General features: G+C 43.6%; 1 protein-coding gene across 1 annotated transcript in view; it reads left to right on the plus strand.

Annotated features, from left to right (window-relative positions):
* ARHGAP32 (Rho GTPase activating protein 32) overlaps positions 1-19,577 on the plus strand; it is a 185,765-nt gene that overhangs the window by 74,356 nt on the left and 91,832 nt on the right. The window contains 1 exon segment of the mRNA XM_013298904.3: positions 12,442-12,528. Within this exon segment, the coding sequence (XP_013154358.3) occupies positions 12,442-12,528 (87 nt within the window).

The following is a 19,577-nucleotide window of genomic DNA, read 5'->3' on the forward strand; positions in this document are numbered from 1 at the left end:
GCACTTTCTGTAAAGACACTCAAATATGTGTTCAAACTCTTTGACATTGAAACCAAATAATTTTTGTGTTCAAACTCTTTTACATTGAAACCAGAGGGGTCTCTGCTTGGGGCCCGGTTTATTGTACCTGGAGGTGTCTAGGCCAGGAATTGCTGCAATATTTGTAATTATATTTTGTCAGCAGTGTAATATAATATTAATGGGAGCCTATACCCTTAGTCATTTAACACATCCCTGCAATCGCTTTTATTAAGGAAATGTTTCGTTTATGTGATACTGTTTTATGGAAAACGAATTTGAAAGAGATAACTTGTGTACCTTAAGATTACTTTAATTTCCTTTTGGCTGCGCTACACTTACTGCTTTCTTTCCTTTCCTGGTGAGCCCTGACGTCCGTACAGCAAGCCACGCGGGGACTACAGGCTATGTTGCTTTCTTCCAGCAGGGTTGGCCAGGTATGCTTGGATGGAGCCTCAGTGCTTCGTCGTGCTCTGTGACAACAGCGAGGCTGTGGAGCAAGGCATCACACATCCTCCTGTGCCTGTCAAAGTGCAATGCTCTGTTTTCTCCGAACAACAAAACAATCATTTAATCAACAACAAGCCATAATGGAGGCTCTGTATTTACTCAAACCAGATGCGTTCATGTCTCTGAGGCTGGGCTTACCCAACAAGCTTTCTTGGGAATAGCTGTGGTTTTGATTTCCATCGTAGGTGTGCAAGGAAAACTGTCTTTTTCCTTTGTGTTTTATCCCACGGTATGTCTTTTGGTGGTCTGAAGTAATAGATGGAGTGAGTAACAGATTCTGTTCATTTATCTTCTAGTTCTCAATGCCCAAAGCACATGTCTATGCAGCAGAGTACACGGACGTTTGCTCCTGTGCGTCAGGGCTGCTGTAGCCGTGGAGCCTGGCGTGGTGGTGGGGATGGCCTGATAGGCTCCCTTGAGAATGAGTTTGCAGAAGGAACACGATTGCCTGCGCCATCCATACTTTGAGATACGCTCTGGCAGTGATCCCCCAGCTGTGGTCACAGTTACTGAACGCAGGGACTTTCCATGTTGTCACCATGTGTAAGTCATTACCCCGTTGTATGTCTGGCAGAAGGAAAGCCACCCGTGTCCACAGTAAACAGTTGTTTGAGAGCCACTGCTTAGCGTCATGTTTCATTGTTGCTTTCTGAAACCCCAGAGACTGGAAGTAGTTTCCTCCATGAGAAGAGGAGAAGAAAATGAGGTCATCGTGGAAGCAAAAAAACATGCAGGAAAGAAATCTGTGAAGCAAATCTGGTGGTAGTTCTGTATTTCTCCCACGTCTTCCCACATTTCATTACGAGTGAGATAGATTCTCCTTTGTGCGATGGAGCCAGGAAATCCAGGTTTCACCCAACTAAGGTGAAAAACAGTTTTCAGCCTAGTGGCTTTAAAGCTCTCTCACTAACCGTGTTTTGGGTCTAATTTATTTTACGGCCATTATTTCTGTAGCCCGGAATGCATGGAGTGAGGAAGTTTCTTAATGGTCAGTTCATATAGAGCTTTAAAGACAAAAAAGAAACGCACTAAATTCCAACCAGAAAACCCAGAGGTGGCAAATTCAGCTTAGAGAGCATTCCAGGATGTTACGTCCCCTTTGCACATCATCAGGTGCCTGAGGCACTGCTCTGCATGCAGCCGTGCGTGGGGGGTGTTCGTTAGTTTGTTTTTAATAACATCAGATATTTTAACTTCATGAAAACATTCTGCTTTCAGACTCTGAGAAGTTGGTTTTGCCTAATGGAGTCCCTAATGGCTGCGTCTAAGAAGTTTTTATGAATATTTCATTGCTTATGAAGTTTGACCTTCTTACACATTTATAGGAAATAAAAGGGTGAGACCACATGAGAAAACATTCGCAACTTAATACGGGAAAACCTGGGAAAAGTATCTCTGATACAACTCTGAGATTTTATGTCTTAACAAGCTTAGACATCAAATATACTTGGCTTAAGAATTAAAACAAACAAACTCCAGCAGCGTGTACATAAGCTTCCTGTGTTGGCAGCTCAACCTGGAATTAGGGATCGAAAGTGAGGTCTTTCCAAGTTGCACATTTCTGACTGCAGGAAGAGTCAAATTCTGTCGAGGTTGCCCCAGATTTCATCTTCAGAGAGGCACAAACTAGATCCCGCTGTGCTTTGTGTCGGAGAGCGGCGTTACAATAGCAGCCTAGCATGGATAGCGTGGCGCGGGGAGGATCCACCTCTCCAAAACAGCATGTGGGATTGGGAGGGGTGGAAGTCACGAGGAACCGCCTTCCCTCTCCTCTTGCTGTGTGCAGCAGGATTGTGGCACTGGGCAAGCGTTTTGCCTGGTTTCACGTCTATTTTCTATTGCTGGCTTAGTTGATTGATACTCCTTAACATGCCTTATCTTTAACCATTTTCCTAATGGACCAGAGTGGAGCCGTCCTGCACCAGTCACTGTGGTAAACTTAAAACCACCAGGTCAGAAGCTGCTGTATTTGCAGCGGAGTCTTTCCTGGCGTGTAGTTACACGAGCACCCCGTCCCCAGTACCATGTATTGTTGCAACTCCGCAAATTCCTCCTGACAGGGGGATGCTTCTGGATCTGCATATACACAAGCACCTAGTAAGCAACATCTTGTAAGCCAAGATGGTCTTCATCACCAGGAAAACAACATCATCATTCTCAGCTAGCCTGATGTAATGGAAATCAACACCCATCAGACCGATGCTGATAACGTTAGTCAATGCTAAAAGCTGTTGAATTTCAGGCTGAAGCTGGCTACTGCTTGCATGTGGGTGCTGTGTATTTTTTCTCTCCGCTGGCTCTTGGGGGTATTCCTCTGCTTCGAGCAAGGGCAGTTGCCTGCTCTGAAGGCACGCCACTAGCAAAAACCTGCGAGCAGCAGTGGGAACAGCCTTAGTAACCTCTGTCCAGCATGACAGTCTGGAATTACGCTCTAAATAAGATACCAAATCCAGGAGTAATTAAATCTTATGGCCTGCCCTTCTTTACTGCCATCTTAAAATGATGCCATTTGCCAGCTCTCTGTGCAAGAGTTCAGGTGCGTGTGTATTTAGGAAGTTGTAGCAGCTTGTCACACCACAGGAGCTCTGTATTTCACATGTTCTAGTCAGGATGGGTGCCCAGCCCACTCTCCTCTGTCTTTAAAGTCATCTTCTGCAACTGTTTGATTTGCAGAGGAACTCAAGGAGCATTACAGCTGTTCTGGCCTCTCTTAGAAGTGCGAAGATGCGCAGCACGTATGCATGACCTCATTGGAAGCTTAGATTAAAAACAAAGGAACAAAATCACCCAAAGGAGACCTGGTCTTGAACATGTAAGGCACATATGGAACTATTATTCTATTATTGCATCCAGTATGATAAAAGCAACTCAAGGATCCTGCTGTGAAGTTACTGTCTGCCCTCTTCTCTAGCTGTGCATATTTATAAACGATGGTAGGATTTATTAGTCTTGAAGGTGAAGCTCAGTTGAAAGGATGCTGACTGCTGAATAATCAAGCTTCCATAGGAAAATATTGTCTCATGTGATTTGCAAGCTTAAAATAATTCTGAAAGTAACTACAGGCAAAATACATATCCCACAGCCTTGTAAATTTACTCAATGCATCAAATTCAGCCTTCTGAGTACTCCTGCAATTTAATGTGAACTTGCGTTGGCTAGGAAGAAACTTTAAGCCAGCATTTAATTTCACTTCTGTCGCTAGTATCCTCCTTACATGTTCCAGTGATGCTTTCTGTTGTGCTCTGCTCAGTCCATGGGGGGAAAACAGGATATTTTTATGGGAATATTTTGCATTTTTACCACAGAGGTGCGTTTGTTGTAATTCCAGCATCCAAATAGAGTGTTGAATTATGCAGTGAACCTCAACGCCCATATCTGCAAACGCATGTGGCCAAAATTAATCTATGCGACGCTTCTACGCCATTCTATCATACGCACTTCACAGACGTGACATGAAAACGCGACCGCCCCGGGAGAGCGTTGCTTGCCCGTCTTTTGCCCTGGCGCTGATGCCAGGGGAGTGCGGCAGGCCTGCGGTGTTCATCGATTGTCTGGGGATGATGTATAATACACCGTGCAGTCCAGCCGTGCAGCGAGTGATTTTGTCACGCTGCGGTTAACTGGGGGTAGTAATCTCTGTGGCGTTACAGGAGATGTGTTTTATTTTTTGTCTTGTTGAGCTCCATTTTTTTTTTTTTTTTTTTTTTTTTTTTTTTTTTGCTGCTCTTGGGTACGGCTTTTCAAACGGATGATTTCAATTAGTGAAGAAGTGGAGTTTCGTATAGAAAAACATTCTTGAAACATGTCTGTCTTGTCTTTACCTTCATCATTACTTCAGGATATTTGTGCTTGGGTAAAGAAGCCACTCTCGGAAATGTTCTTTTCCTGTTCTCAAGCCACAGTTCGGTGTGAAAAGGAGAAAGCAGAAGATGGGGAACCATGTGGGAGTATAATTACTACATTTACATTTAGCAAGGTAAATCTAGAGAGAGGAAAAATAGGCTAGACAAATACATTTATGCTGTCAGCGTAATGAGTTAGAAAATGTTTCCCTGTTTCAAGATTTGCCGATCTAAAACTTCAAATGTAATAAAGCTGTGTCTTCAAATATATCAAAAAACAGGTCTTGAAGGTGCCCCATTACAAGACAAACTAATGTAAGTAATGGACTCAGCTAAATGAAGATGAAGTGCTATTTGAATCGCCAGGGTAATTTAGGAGATAGCGAAAGTGTTAGGGACTGGAGCTGAGAGAGGTAAGGAAAGCTTTTCCTTTCCGTGAGTCTGCCTCTGAGTCTGATCAGCGTTAAGACTTTTAATTTCTTCAGGATTTGTCCCAAGTATATTTGGGACCTAGAAAATTTTTTTAAAAGTAAAACATAGCAATATTTCACAGGAAGGTTAGCCTCATATTTCTTGCTTTTAGCCATCAGACATACTTTTCACCCAATACATACATTCCAAAGTGATGCATAAAGGTGGCATTTGTCCTGTGGTTTTTCCCTCATCTGATTTACTAAATTGCGCAAACATCGTAAATTAACAAGAGAAAAGACACCGAGTAGACATTGGAAGTGTGGTGGTTTAGAAAGGGAAAAAAAAAGTCCATTTTTAATACTGTCAGAAAAAATTATCAGATGTAATAGTGGTTTGGAAACTTAATGAACTTTTGCTATGGCTGCGTTTGAGCGGCAGGAATTTCAGTTGCATGTGTCTGGCTGCTTTTGCCAGGGAGTTAACCTTAAATTCCAACTTGGAAAAGCGTAAAAAGATTACCAGGTTTCCTTGGAACAATGACACATCCCCTGCCAGGAAAAGCATCAGCCTTTCCACTGACTTCAAACTCCTGGCGAAAGACTTCTTCGGCATTCCTGCCATCTCTTCTCTCCTCGAGATTTCTACAGATGTGCGCTATGTTTCAGATAAAACCTGTTGCAGTTTACGCTTGCCCGTGAGGCTGATTCATTGCCATCTGCTCCATCGCATCCTCCCGTGCTGGGGAGCTCAAGTCTCCCATGACCTCTCCATCCTGCCTGGACCGCTGTGCCAGATGCTGCCAGTCATTTGTGGGGGCTCACGGATGGACAGTTGTGGCATAAAGTGGAAGGAGTGGGCCTGCTAACGAGGCTTACCTTGGTTATACTTCTGATAATTTTAATATTACGAAACATTGCAGTTTCTCTTAATCTGTAGAGAGCAGCTGTATTCATTTTATGTGCTTAACGACTTTGGCCGTGAAAGGCATTTTTCACATGGGACCGTACATTTGCATTACATTATGCACAGGCAGGTGCCGTTTGTCTGTTGCTTCGCAGCGGGTTTGATGGCGATAACGCATGTATTGCACTTTGTGCATGCGGATCAGACCCAATCAGAGGCGGGACCGTATGTTCCAGAACACCTCAGTAGATGCACCCGCTGTTCAGGGTCAAGGTCAGGCTTGTTTCTGACAGGATCTTGGTATGAGGTGCCAGGAATGTATTGGCCAGCTCAGGCTTGGTGATGAATATGTGTGACTGCGCTTACATTTTGCTGGAATAGCTGGTAATTGCTCCCTGTGGCTTAATATTGTGTCAGTTATGTACTAATAGTGTCACTAAAACCTTTTGCAGGAGCCAGCCTGCAAATACGGTAATGCATAAGCTGCAGATCTTTTGGCTTTTTGCTAGCTGTCAATCGGTGCGTGGGTTTCAGAGGAATTTAGGTAAGAACTTGGGAGATGCTGTGTGGAATACTGAAATCAGCTACAAGCGGTCGTAAGAGTTACGCAACAGGCTTTTGCTGCTCTCTAGAGTGGTCTTCCCTGGCCATGTCCCAGGTCCTTGGACGTGAGATGGTGTCTCGGTGGACTTGGCTTCCTCAAAGCACGAGTAATACAGGCAGGTTGGGAGTCTGGGAGGAATGATTCTGCTCCTTCGATTTGGATACAGGGAGAAGATTTGAAGGAAGAAGGTATCAAGCATATTTTCCTAGCCTACAGTTTTCCTTCTCTAATTAATTATCATCTATTTACTTAATGCCTTCCACTTAAATTCCAACCTTAACTCTAATTCCATTGGGGAGGGGAATTTATTTATTTTATTTTATTTTATTTTATTTTATTTTATTTTACTTTGGTTTGGTGTTTTTTTGGTTTGTTGGATTTTTTTGTTTAATTCTAAAATTGTTTTTAGCAGCAGGTAAGATTTTAGGCTTTAGGTAACAACACACTGCAAAATGTGTTATGTCACTGGAAGCAAGGCAAGTTCATGGTATTAGTTATCAAACACATAGGCTGTGCCAAAGCTCTTGTAACCTTTAAGTATGGGCTGTTCTGCATGCCGGCTCTCCGCCAACAGCTCTGCATCACTCACTTGCCGAGATTCGTGTGTGCAAGCGAGATCGATGTGTTCATGGCTTTGTGAAGCAGAAGTTAAAATAAATGTTTCATAGATGAGTCAAACCTACGCTTCCCAAGCTTTTCACAAATTATCCTTTCGTCAGGAGAGCTGGATGATGGAGTTAAAATCACTCAGCAAACAAGGGGAAGAAGGAAATTAAAGCCAAAACTATCTAAACGAGCTTACTTTGACATCTGGGTGTCAGAGGCACAGGTAGGAGGAGCAGAGACAGCCCCACTGACCTTGCGAAGCAAAGCCTTACCTGGCAAGGATCTGGCATTTTAATTCAGTAGCCAACAGTCTTGGTCTTGGCAGCAGATTTGTCGTGCTCTTCTTTGAAATTATTTTTTCGAAGGTTTTGTCCTCTGTACGAGGAGCCCGCAAGAATGTGACTCTGGTGTAAAGTGAAACAATTGACTGCATGAATCTCAAAAGTTGTATTTTAATAATTTTTCTGCCTGTGGTCATACTGGCAAGTGAAACCTGCTTGTGAAACAGGGACACTTAAAAGCTGCCTCTGCTCCACTTAAAGTCCTCTCCCCAGTCACCAGCCCCTGCTTTTTGGATCTCCGTGCAGGGAACGTGGCAGGTCCCATGTGCCTTCCAGACAGGTTCACAGTAGGCTTGAAATTACAGAGCTTCAGACAAACAAATGAGTCTTTAAAACGCCTGCTGCTTTGCTCCAAGCGCAGATCTGCCAGGGTTTGATGCGAGGATTATTGTTGGAGGGAGAGCAGAAGGGAGCTTCCAGAGCTACGCTGGAGAGGAGAGAGTGTTTGTTTTGTTCTTGGTAACCCCCGTTCTGGAAGATAAATGCACATGCACAGAATTGTACCCTGTGAAACTACGGAGCTTTCGGATACGACTTCTGAATGTGCCGTATCATAAGTTGCCCTCCTGTTTTCTTGGTTGCTGTTTATCTCCGCAAGAGGAATAACCACAAAATTATCCTCTGCAGGAGACTCTTGTAATCGCTGTCTTGATCTGAGACATTGATCTGAGCTCATTACTAGAGATGAGCTGCTTTTTCTCAGACAGTGGGAAGACCGCGTGCACTAGAAGCCTTTTAAAGTTAGTCCTGCCTGTATATATGATCCATGAAGTCTTGGCTAGCCAGCTCTGCTCTTTTTGGCAAAATTGCATATGAGCAAGATATGTGACTTAATTTTGTATATATAGGATGTATTATAGTCTTTCAACATAGCAAGGTGAAACTATTACTGTTGATAATGCAAGAACCTGGTTGCTTCTTCGGTTGGCCTCCTGCTCCTGGAAGTCTTCGCTGCTATTTGGTTTGTTATAGTTACCCATCGTCTGGCAGATCATTGTGTTAGGAGCTACAGCCCTTACTAGTCAGCTGCACGAGGCAACACAGTGTGCATGTGCTGGTAGAGGAAATTCCCTGCCTGCTCCAGGATTTAACATACTCATCAGTTCTTTGTGGGTGTGTGCAGAAGGGCAGAGCAGAGACTCACAAACTTGTCTCTCGCTGTGTAAAAACAAATTTGGACGACACCTTGACGTAACATTTGCAGCACTCTGCGTTAGCCATACAGCTGTTAAAGTGCGATGCGTTCGTGGGACCGTCTTAAAGGCTTTCTTTCTGTATCATAAAGTGCCACCACAAAAGAGTTTGGGATACCATAAGCGTAATTTATGGAGTCAGTCATATCTACTTGTGCTAGCAAAGCATACATATTCCGATAATAAATGAACCTAACAGAACCTAATGCATCATAATTGTTTATCAGATTCAGGAAGTTTGACAGGCACTTTGAATGTGAAAAATGAGCATTTTATATATCAAGCTATACATATATATATATATATAAAATACAAAGTATGCTGTTTAAAGTTTTGATCCCTTACCATAAATGCTATTTACAGATTGTTTCAGCTGTCTGGGATGATACACATTGAAACAGTTACAGGGGTATCCTCGAGACCCTGCTGTCTGTGTTTTGTCCTTTAAGACGATGAAAAGCCATCTCCCAATTTGGAGTCAACCAAATTCTGCCTGTGAGTCGTGGTCAGGGTCCACTAAGGTCTAGAGAGGCCTTTGCTTTGTGCTCCCTGGATTTCAAATCAGGCTCAGGCACACCTTTATTTTTCTGGCATGTTTTGCTTTTAAGGGATGCTGCAAAGAGGAAAGGCTTTGAAACATCATGACAGCCCTGATTTTTGGAAGGGCATTAATGCATGTTATGCCACATGGGGAACCGGGAACATAGGTGAATATTCATCTTCCAGGGTGGTTTGCTGCGAGGACTGTTCAATTGCAGGATGAAACCAATGGATTTTCCTGTGCAAACGTCTCTGTCCCCTCTCTCTCAGGAGGCACGAGGCTGGGTGCAGGAAGAGGAGTGGTCGTTCCATCAGCTTTTACAGCTTCACTCTGAAATAAGGCAGTTGCATATATGGCGAGCGATACAACAGAATTAAAATGTCACTTCTCACAAAGTGAGTTTGTCTAAATGAGCTGTTCAGAAGCATTGAGGTGGGAACTAACTACACGGAGGTAAAGCTGATGAATATAAATCAGTAGGTTAATCCTCAGGTAGCTATGCTCTTCCAAATGAAAAGTTGGCTATAACTTAGTCATCCGACACACACGGACCTCACACCTACAGATGAGTCACTTGCTGTTTCTGGAGTGTCGTGTACAGACTTTGCTTGGCTGAATTCCAAACTGGTGTAAATTGCAATATGTGTAAGGAAAGGTGATGCAATTCAACCTTTGTCTTAACTTGACCTGTACCCTTTTCTACCTCACGTTGTGTTGCACGGTACCTGACCTTGAGTGTGTTTGAGGGAGCTGCTGTACTTGTGTGTTGGCCATCCCGCTGCCAGGCTGCTGGCTTCTCCGTTCGGCAGGGCTCGGAGCCAAGTGGAGCCTGTAGTGTTGTGCTTCGGCTTTGATTTCAGGACGGCGGGACCTGAAATTCCATTGGGGGTTGGTAGGGTAGGCACGTAGACCCTAAATAAGCAAAGGGAAGATTAAAGGGTGGAAACTTTTCTCCCTGAGTAGGAAACCCATGTTTAATACAACTGGAGCTCCTTGTTACCGGACAAACGTGGAAAATATCTCCAGCCCTGTATTAGCTTTCCTTTACGGCATGCTTTGTTATTTTGGGTTTTTTTTTGACTGTGAGTTAGTTTCAAAACTTTGTAGCATTTTAAATGTGACATTTGATAGCAGAGAATGATGATAAAGTGGAGGGGGAATGTGCAATGCAGAAATAAATGATGGTTGTATTTAATCATATTAATGGCAGCAGGCTACACCCTGTTACACACATAGAAAAGCCACTCTTACAAATCTTAAAAATTGCTTCTTTCTGGAATGCAATTTTTTTAGCAGAATTAAGCTCACCGTGTGAAAGATCCTCCGCAGTAGTTAGAAAGATTTATCTCTGGGACTGTGTGGCAGACCAACCTTATGAGGATGTGAACGTGCATAAAAATCTTTAAAGTTCTTGCTGGAAAGCTTTACAGAAGAAAGCTCGCTTTGAAGGGAGGATTTATAGGTGGGACGAGAGGCTGGCTGGAAGCCGAAAGAGAGAGTGTGCTGAGAAAGCGGTACAGGAGGGGCTGCAGCAGTGGCCGAGGAGACATTTCATGGGTTTTCTGGAGAGGTGATCTTGGCGGAGTAAAGGTGGCATCCAACGGAGGTGACACCGAGTGGATGCCGTCCTCAAGAGCCTGCACAGTGTTTGCTGCCTTTGTACGTCCTTTGAGTTAACGTAAAGAGCAGCCTCGGTGAAAGGCTCTTCTGTGTCCCCAGTTAGGTACAAGTTTGGGTTTTTTAACTGCTCTACACTGTTAGGCAACGGTGAAGACTGAAGGTGCAAACTTGATTTCTGATACAAATCCTTTGGTGAAAAATGTGCATTTGTTTGCCAAAAAGGACTGCCACAAAGCATGAGAAACTTATTTGCATAACCAGCATTTGCACGCACGCTCTCTCTTCCTCTACATACGTGTAATGCTGTAAAAATGTAATAAATTATGAAAATCCCAAGACTTTCTTTGGTCCAGAAATCTTTTTAATTATCTGCAATTCTGTATACGGCCATCAGAAGAGAGATCAGTGGTCAGGAAGTTAGATCTGGTGAAGGAAGAGCGCAGAATTTGTGTGCTCTGCAGCTTCCTTACAAAGAGGAGAGAGCGAGCGGCAAAATAAAGGTAAATTCATCCTGGGTGTTGGTGGTGATTTATATGGAAGAGAACTTTGCCTTGCATCTCCCTCTTTCTCAGGACATACATGCATCTTATCACCTGGTTCTGATTTTCTCTTGCTTGCATTCATGAAAATGTAGCAATTTGTGATTTGTCTCCTCTGTCTTTTGTTCATTTCTGCTTTTATTTGTTGTTGGGATTTTTTGGTTGTAGCAAATAATGATTTTTTAGAGACTTAAATGTTTATGTACACATTTTCCAGGAGAGAAAGTGTGCTTTTCCAGGAGAGCTTTGTGTAAAAAGTCCTGGATTCTTCTTCAGTGCTTTCTATTTTTAAGCTAGCATCATTTCTACTTAACAAAGAAAGCGAATAATTCTTCTGGCAAGTACGGTGGTGCTTTCACTGTACAATTTAATGTCCATCATACAAGGAGTAAAGGTAGCAATGATGGCCCTGGGTGTGCAGAAAGGTTGAGATGCCTCATCCTGTTCTGTGTTTTGGGGATTCTTTCACAGATTTCTGTTCCCGGGGCTCTGTACTGGATAAAGATTTCTTTTTCTATATAAAACAATTTTTTGGAACACATTTCCCTTTTTAATTTGCCTTGCAAGCAGTCTTAATTTGTTTATGATCGCTTTGTGATTTGTGCTTTCAAAGATGATCATTAAATGTAATCCATTTGAAGACTAATGGGAGTAGCAGGACTAGCAGTAGAACTAGTCAAGGCGCTTGGTACGTGTACAGGAATGACATGGTTAAATCTCTCCTCACTGCTCCGAAAAAAGAGCACACCCCGATGTTGTATGTAATGACTCTGTACCTGATGAATGGTGCCATAAAGCTCTCTGTTGGGGCAAAACACTTGACAACACTGAAATTAGGAGATATGTTTTATTATCTAATGTCTGTCTGAATATATAGAATTAAAATGAATAAAATGCGGGGAGGGGGGAATATCCCTGTTATCTGATACATGAATATTTATAGAGATATTTTCAGTGAACAATTAATTTTGCAGACTTCTAAGCTTGAGGTTTAATCCCTGGCTTGAACAGTTTCCCTTCCTATGATTATTTTATTTTTGAACCATATTTTTATTTTTAAACTGTCAGGTGAGATGCCAAAATCCAATGGCATTCCAGGGTCTGTGTGTGAGCCATGAATGCTGAATATTTTCTCTCTGACAACTCCAGACAGACAAGCACTTCCCTGTTTCCCTGATACTCAGCATGTCTTGGAGCAAGTTGATGTGAACGTTGTGCTTCATGCATTATTACATGCCTGGCTTATCCCTGCTCACTGACCTGGGCTTTCTCTCTCTTTTCTCCACCCCCTCCCCGCTCCCTTGGTGTAGCTTTCGCTCCCGGAGGAACAGAATGAAGTGACGAGGAATGGCTGTGAATCCAAGGAACTGGTCTACCTTGTACAGATCTCTTGTCAGGTAAATGCCATGTTTTCTCCCCCAACCTTGTTTTGCAGACTGGATTGCATTATGTTTGGCAAGACACCTCGTAATATTTTGCTGTGACACTTTTTCTGCGGCATGTGCGGGTTTTTTTCCACTTCTTCCCTGGCTCAGCCCTCACCAGGATGCTGTCTGTGGTACAGCGGCCAGCTAATGTTAAGAAAAGGAGCATCGAGAGGATCAAAAGGAGCCTGTTAAGCAAATAATCCTCGCTAGTTTGTGTGGGGCTGCACAACGATTAGCTTGGAGACACGAGCGTGCATGCTCAGACTGTATGTACGTATGCCTGTCAGTTGTGGGGGGAGCGTACATCCACGCAGGGATGCGCCAGCTATACAAACAGAGGGAGCACGCGGGGGAGAATGCTGGCCAGCGTTGTTGTTGATCACGGCGTGCCGCTGGCAGCCGGGAGATGGGGATTCTTGATCTGTTCCCAGTTACAGCTCCAGACATCTGGTATGAAATTCTTTCGCTGCCTCTGCTACTGTGGCATCAAAATGCTTTGGGCAGACAAATCCGCCGCTTTGTACCAGATTCCCTAACTGCTAATACGGGGACAGGGACTTTGTAAAATGCTACGTAATAGGTTACCGTATCTTAACGTTTTGAATGAAGCTGTTGTTGACAGATTCAACTGGGAGTTAATGCCTGCGTTTGGTCATTTTTCTGGTCTTGGCATAGCAGTTCTTTCTGTTACCCATCTCGGCGCTTCTTGAGCGTCCCTTTTATCCATTTGTGCTGAACATTATGGGAATCCCTGTGGTGTCTGTCTCTCTTTGTAGAGCTCTTTATGTGATTTGGCTGACATTTCTCAGGTACTAAAAGGAAGTGTATGGAATTAGGCACACCTGTCTTGCCTACATTTGAGTTGCGTGAGGCAGGGAAGTAGGTGCTGTCAGATTGCACTGGCATAGTGGCGTTAGTACACAGAGGCGGGTGGTGAATTCGCCGTTAGAATTTGCTCTTCTGCCCTAACTATGTGTGTGCTGGTGCAGGGTGTGCTGAGAGAGCTGAGCAGCAAAGCATCCTGCTCTGTGCTGAAGGTGGAGCTTGGCACACGCTGAGCTACAGCAGCATAGTGAGTGTGATAGGAACACACAGAGTAAGTCCTCGCTGTTGTCAGCTCTTACAGTGCAAGTGCACACGAGCACATGTGTGTATAGACATGTACTTAGAAACAGTGCTCGTGGGAGAGGGAAGAGAGCCTGAAAGTGGACATCTCCCAAAAGTGCCCGTGTTTGGGCGTTTTGCTAGTACCGTTCTAACCCAGCAGCAGCCAGTTTCACACGAGGGAACCCCTTTCCAGGAAAGCAATCCAAGCTAACAAGCAGCACCACGAAATTCAGCAGTGGCCATACATCGCTGCCCCAGCCAAGAGCGGTACAGTGACTGAGAATGGGATTTTTCAGGGGACTTCAGGAAATTGGGAATTTTGATATGTTTGGAGTCTTCACATTTAGGATTGCATTGGTAGTGCTTAATGGAGAGGTGAACCTTGTATTATTTCCTGACTGTTTGTAACCTCCAGAACATAATACTTTTCTGTAAAGCTTTTCTCTAACCCTGAAGCATATCACTTCAGGTCTTTCCATCTACCTTACTGACATCTCTAAAGATTAACAGGATACCTTCAGGTAGAATTGTGTCCTTACACCCCGCAGAACACATTGATGCAGGAGCAAGTCCTAGGAGGAGTGAATAGCCAGTGCGTAGCGTGCGAGGCACTGATGGTGCGGTGATCAAGGTGAGCCCCGCCGTCCAGCAGCCTGTCTGACGCTTCTGTCAGACCCTCAGGTGCTTCGCAGGGATGTTTCTGAGAGTACAGTGGGGAGATTTGCTCTGTGTGGGGACAGCGTGGTGAATTCTGTGCCTTGGCGAAGGAAGATGCTACTTTGCAGCGAGCCTTAACAGAGCTGCTGTCCTCCACGGAGGCTGCGAAGCATGCCCAGCTGCAGAGAAGTTCTGTTGCTGCCTTCCTCAGCGTTTTACTAAGCTAAAATGAAAACCCTGGGAGTTGGCCTCGTCACTGTAAAGGATAGGCATAGATCCAGTCACCTTTCTCTTTCTCTTGTTTTTCTTTTTAAGTAATCCTTCTGGCTAGCTAGAGTTTCTCCCCACCCCAAGTCTGTGATTCACCTCTTGCGTGTTAGTCTACGTCCCTGCCTCTCGTTTACTTACGAAGCTGAGGAACTGATGGCATCTGGATTCAATGAACAGAAAGGCATGGAAGGAGCTGCACAGCTGAGCATCGTTTCTACCATGAAGATACTTCACCCCTGACATCTCATGGCCTCTCCTAATGTCCGGGGAAAGATTCCATTCTGTCACGCGTTGGATACCAGCAGTGTCTGGATGGTTTTGGCTCCACATTAGAATTGAATGGGAGGTGTGAAATAGCTCATGGAATGATAGTGCAGTGGGGAGAGATTTTGGCAGGATGCATCTGTATCAGGCCAAAAGGATTGAAGGAGGGAGGAAAAAAGCCTATAAAACAAATTTCACTTTGCTCGCCCTTTGGATATGCTACTAGCATTGGTGTTCAGCCTCCTGCAGCAACTTGCAAAAATCTTGATTTCTCAGATGGACACAGAGAAAACAAATTCAATTAATTAAAAGCTAAACCCATATAAATTTAAAAGCTTTCAGCAATTTGTGATTTGTTGCAAAACCAGATAGCATGAGGAAGAGCAAGGGCATTTGGCCATCCTGGCAATTTTGGATTACAGACCTTAGAGAAAGAAGCTAAAAACCCTTGCTTTGGGGTTGAATGCATCATGTTGCTGTGCCTTGCCCAGTTTGGCCTGTGCAGATACAATCTGTGTGTTGTGTGGTCCATAAAAAGACATTTATTTTGTCATTTCACTCTGTAGCAGACAACAAACCAAAGCTTTTGAACATTAGACTTTTAAAACATCCAGCTCAGTCTTAGCTGTGTTTGGCAAGCTGCAGTTCGGCATTTACACTAAGGAAATTCTATCCCACTCTTTCCCATCTGTAAGTATAATTTTAGTGGTGTAAAGAGAATTATTGTTTGATGCCTGTCTTGCAAAACCTTCCCAGATAAGGTTTGGAAAAAATTTTCTTTGGAGTTGTATGTGTGACACATTTCAGCTGCAAGTCAGCTTGGGAAACACAAGCTTTGTGTGAGGTTCAGAGGGGTTTTTTTAAAGTCTCTATTCAGCTTTTCTTCTACTTAGAGACCTCAAAAAATTAATCCAGTTTATTAGCTCTTAAGAAGAAGTGGGAATGTAGAGAGAACTGTTCCAAGTGTTTCAGAAAAGTGTAAAGATAGGAATCTTCTTTTGATTTCTTTGCACAAATTTAAACATGAGAACTAGCAAATGGCAAAGGTAGGGTTTTAAATCTTACTGGAAAGAGCTCATGATAGCGGGATTTGGTTTGCTTAGTTTTTTAACAGCAATGTAGGTGGATTTTCCTTTTTTCCAAGTAAGATTGCACTGTTGAACTTTCTCTCATTTCTAGAAGATTGCTTTCAGGACATGTGAAGACATGAAAGATTGCTATTCTATTATTAAATGTAAACAAAATCCCTTTTTATGATAAAAGTAGGGATGGAAGGGTGAAAGGAAAGAAGACTTTTTAAAACAATCTACAAATGGTGGGAATCTAAGAAAAGATTTTTGGGAAAAGAAATGATGTTTTGAGTTTGCACTCAGTGCAGACAGTATGTCACGTGCATTTTTGCTTGGGAGAAAATGTCTCGTAAAGTGTGTTAGAGTCTGGTTTTGGTATAGAAAGCAGAGGAGGATAAAATCCTGGGAGGGGTGGTGTGGGGTCTTTACCTGTGAACCTTCTGAACTCTGTGGACAGAAATTGCAAGCCTTTCCAATAACCGTGGTCCTTAAAGACCGCAGGGAATGTCTGAGACCTTTATGAGTTGATGCTGTACCTGTAGGCTGTGAAGGTCCGTTGACAGCGTTTGCAATCCTTGCTCACTTCCACAGGGATAAGCAAAGAATTTACAAGGTCTGCAACGCATTTAAAAGGGGTTGCTGTGTGTGTTGAGAATAAATCAACAAAAGAGCCTGCAAAAAGCCTGAAACAGGCTAATCCATCCAGCACCTTTTGTTGAGTCGTAAAGCAGGCTGAAAATAGCCTTTTTAATAAAAACCTTTTTAATGTTTTGGGGTGTGTTTGTGTGACATTACAACAGCAACTGCCCGCATACATATTGAGATACTACAGCATAAAAGAATGGCCAATCTAGGCTTTTGTTGTGAAAAATGAAAGGAAAATAAAAAGCATGCAGTATTAATTACAACATGAGGTTCGCAGTATTTCAACACTTCAAACATCGTTTTTTTGGTGACATTTTGAATGGCAAGGAGAGAACAAGAGACTAGTTGTGAAAATGTTCAAGTTCTAAGGGAGGCCTTAAACTCTAGCCGTCTCGTGTGGGTTTTGTCGTTCATTTTCGTTGTCACAGGTGGATTGTTGAAACAAAAATGACAGGCACTAGAAAGCAGAAATGTCAGTCTATGCAAGCAGGAGTGATATGTGAAAAAATCTTAGGACTGGATCTCCTGATAGACCCGTAAGCACAGACTGACTGTTGTGATCTTAGAAGCGAGCCACACTACCTCCTCTGTTCCCAGCTTTTCGTGGGATAATGCCAGCACCCTGCAAAGGAAGCCTCTTTCTCCTCCAGCTTCGGTGGATTTCTAAGGCTGTTCTCAAAGCAGGAAGCTCTTGTGGTCCAAGCATGGGTTTTCTCCATTTTTCTGCTCACATTTGCAGAGCCCGCGCTGGCAGTAAGCTGAGCCATGTGCCTTTGTTGCACAGGATGCACAGGGCTTTGCCCTGTTCCTGTTTTTTGTCCGAGGCAGACGTTGCTGTCTGTGCTGTGCTCATTTTGATTGATAGAATAAGGTCTCTGATGTACTAGATGAAGGCATTTACGCAAATATATGTGCTGCCTGTATCTCCCAGCTCTGCCTTGCAGGAGATTCAAGCTGGGTGTCTTCTGTTTGAAGAACAGTATTTGCAAAACTCTGAAGGCAACCCCATCCAGTGTTCCATGGCTGGAACCGTGGTTGCAATAATAAGCGCTTCAAGGGCAACGGAGAGAATGCCAGGAAAAAATGGGATCCAAGGAGGAAGAACAGACAGGACTCCCCATCCTGGGTGGTTTGTGTGGAGAGGAGAGTGGAATGTGTTTTCACAGAAGCAAATGTCTTATTTAGGCTGCTAACGGCTGAAGTATGGTTTGCTGGTTCTGCCTGCCTGTGATAGTCCGTACTAAAACCCACAAATCGCTTGCAGTAGGACTTTTTCAGTCAAACATTCGAAAACTTTTTAGACGATTGGGTTTTGTCTCAATATATTAAGACAAATACAAGAGCAACTTGTTCTTCAATATATTTATAGTTTCATCCTGTGTGATTGAAGCTCAAACACCTGAACCGTTACTGAGTAAGTGCTACTACATTCCTCCTGTGAAAAACTAGTTCTTTAAACAGATGAATCTAAGGGACAGCTTCTAACACACACATGAATACTTGTGTGTGTTTTGTATACTTATTAAAAAAAAAAAGGGCAAAAAAACCAAACCAACCCGAGAGAAAATCTGGTCTCGTCATCGTTAATGGGATAGATCTGTGTGGAGCATCCAAGCTGGATCCTACCCAATACAAAATCTGTTTTTGGAATATGTGTTAACCTGCTTCTCCTTTCTTAATATAGAATTTTCTGCTTGCTGAAAGGAGATTTTGCTAAACTAAAGCAGTTATTGTGTCCCTTTACGGAATAGTACCTTACGGTAACCTTTCACGTTATGCCTGTTGCAGTCTCCTGCCCCTACTGATGCGTTCTCACCCACCTCTCCCACCCGAGGTCTAGTGTCCCTGTAGCTGCTGGGCGAGTCCAACCAGGAATGACAACCAAACCCATCCCATGGGTGGTGGAATACTTCAGCGGTGGCACGGCTAAACTGAAGGAGGTGTAAGATGAACGTGCACTGAACTGCAAGGGCGCACTCTGGTTTCACAGTGCCCGAGCTACTTTGTACCGACTGCGAGTAGGGGACCCTCCGCATGTCCTGAAGCTTTGTCTGCTCACAGGGGCTCAGGGAAGTTGCTCTGGTTGAAAATGCATTAAAATTTGGGTCACTGTCATGGCCTTTACCCCCAGCTTCTTGTCTGACACTGGGTACCACTTGCCTGAAGTAGACTGCAGCAAAATGCCTAGAGAAATGTAACTTCCACTGACAGGTTTGCCGGTGAGAGTTAGGTACCTCACGTGCTTGCAAGTGTTTGAAAATCCCAGTTGTGATACCTGTATTTACTTGTAAATCCCCCAAAACTTTTAAAAACCTGACCGTAGGCCTTTATGGATTGAATATTTTAGCCTGTCCTTCCAGATGTCCACAAATGTTGAAACCTCTGTCAGAAGCCTTTCTCGGATGAGGAGGGCTGGTTTACGTTAGTCAAAAAGAAAGCAACTAAACCCCTGGTTTCCACAATGCTAATCCATCACTTGATGTTCTGTGCTCAAGTGGTTGATCTTGGGTCATACGCTACATGCCTCCTGCTCGCAACAGCGGTAAATAAAAATGAAGTGACAATAGTAACGTGGATTAATAAAGAATGTCTGAAGCTGGCAAGCAGCCTGCAAAGTGCTGTTGGGCTGTGTTCAAAGCTGGGGCGATGCCAGAGCGCTGCCAAGGTGCAGCGTCGTTGAAATACTTGGGTCTGTTCCAGGCTTTTTGAAAGTAAACTAGCATCCGTGGGGAAGAGAGAGAAGGTATTGAATTGCATTGGAAGCCTTTAAGAACTTCATCATTAACATCCATTATGCTGTAGCTGTTATGATAATACCGAAGGATAAATTCATTCAGTAATTGGGATAATAATCATTAAAGGCAAGGATATGACTGACTGTTTTTTGGAGTTTTGCCGCAGAACTCCGATTTGGGTAGGGCAGCACTGACATCAGACAGGATTACCGCTGCGGTATGCTGTGTCCTTTGCCGGCTTTAAAAACATATTGCGCCATACCCTCTGCTC

The sequence above is a fragment of the Falco peregrinus genome, chromosome 15 (genome assembly GCF_023634155.1).
Source record: "Falco peregrinus isolate bFalPer1 chromosome 15, bFalPer1.pri, whole genome shotgun sequence".
Classification (NCBI taxonomy): Eukaryota; Metazoa; Chordata; class Aves; order Falconiformes; family Falconidae; genus Falco; species Falco peregrinus.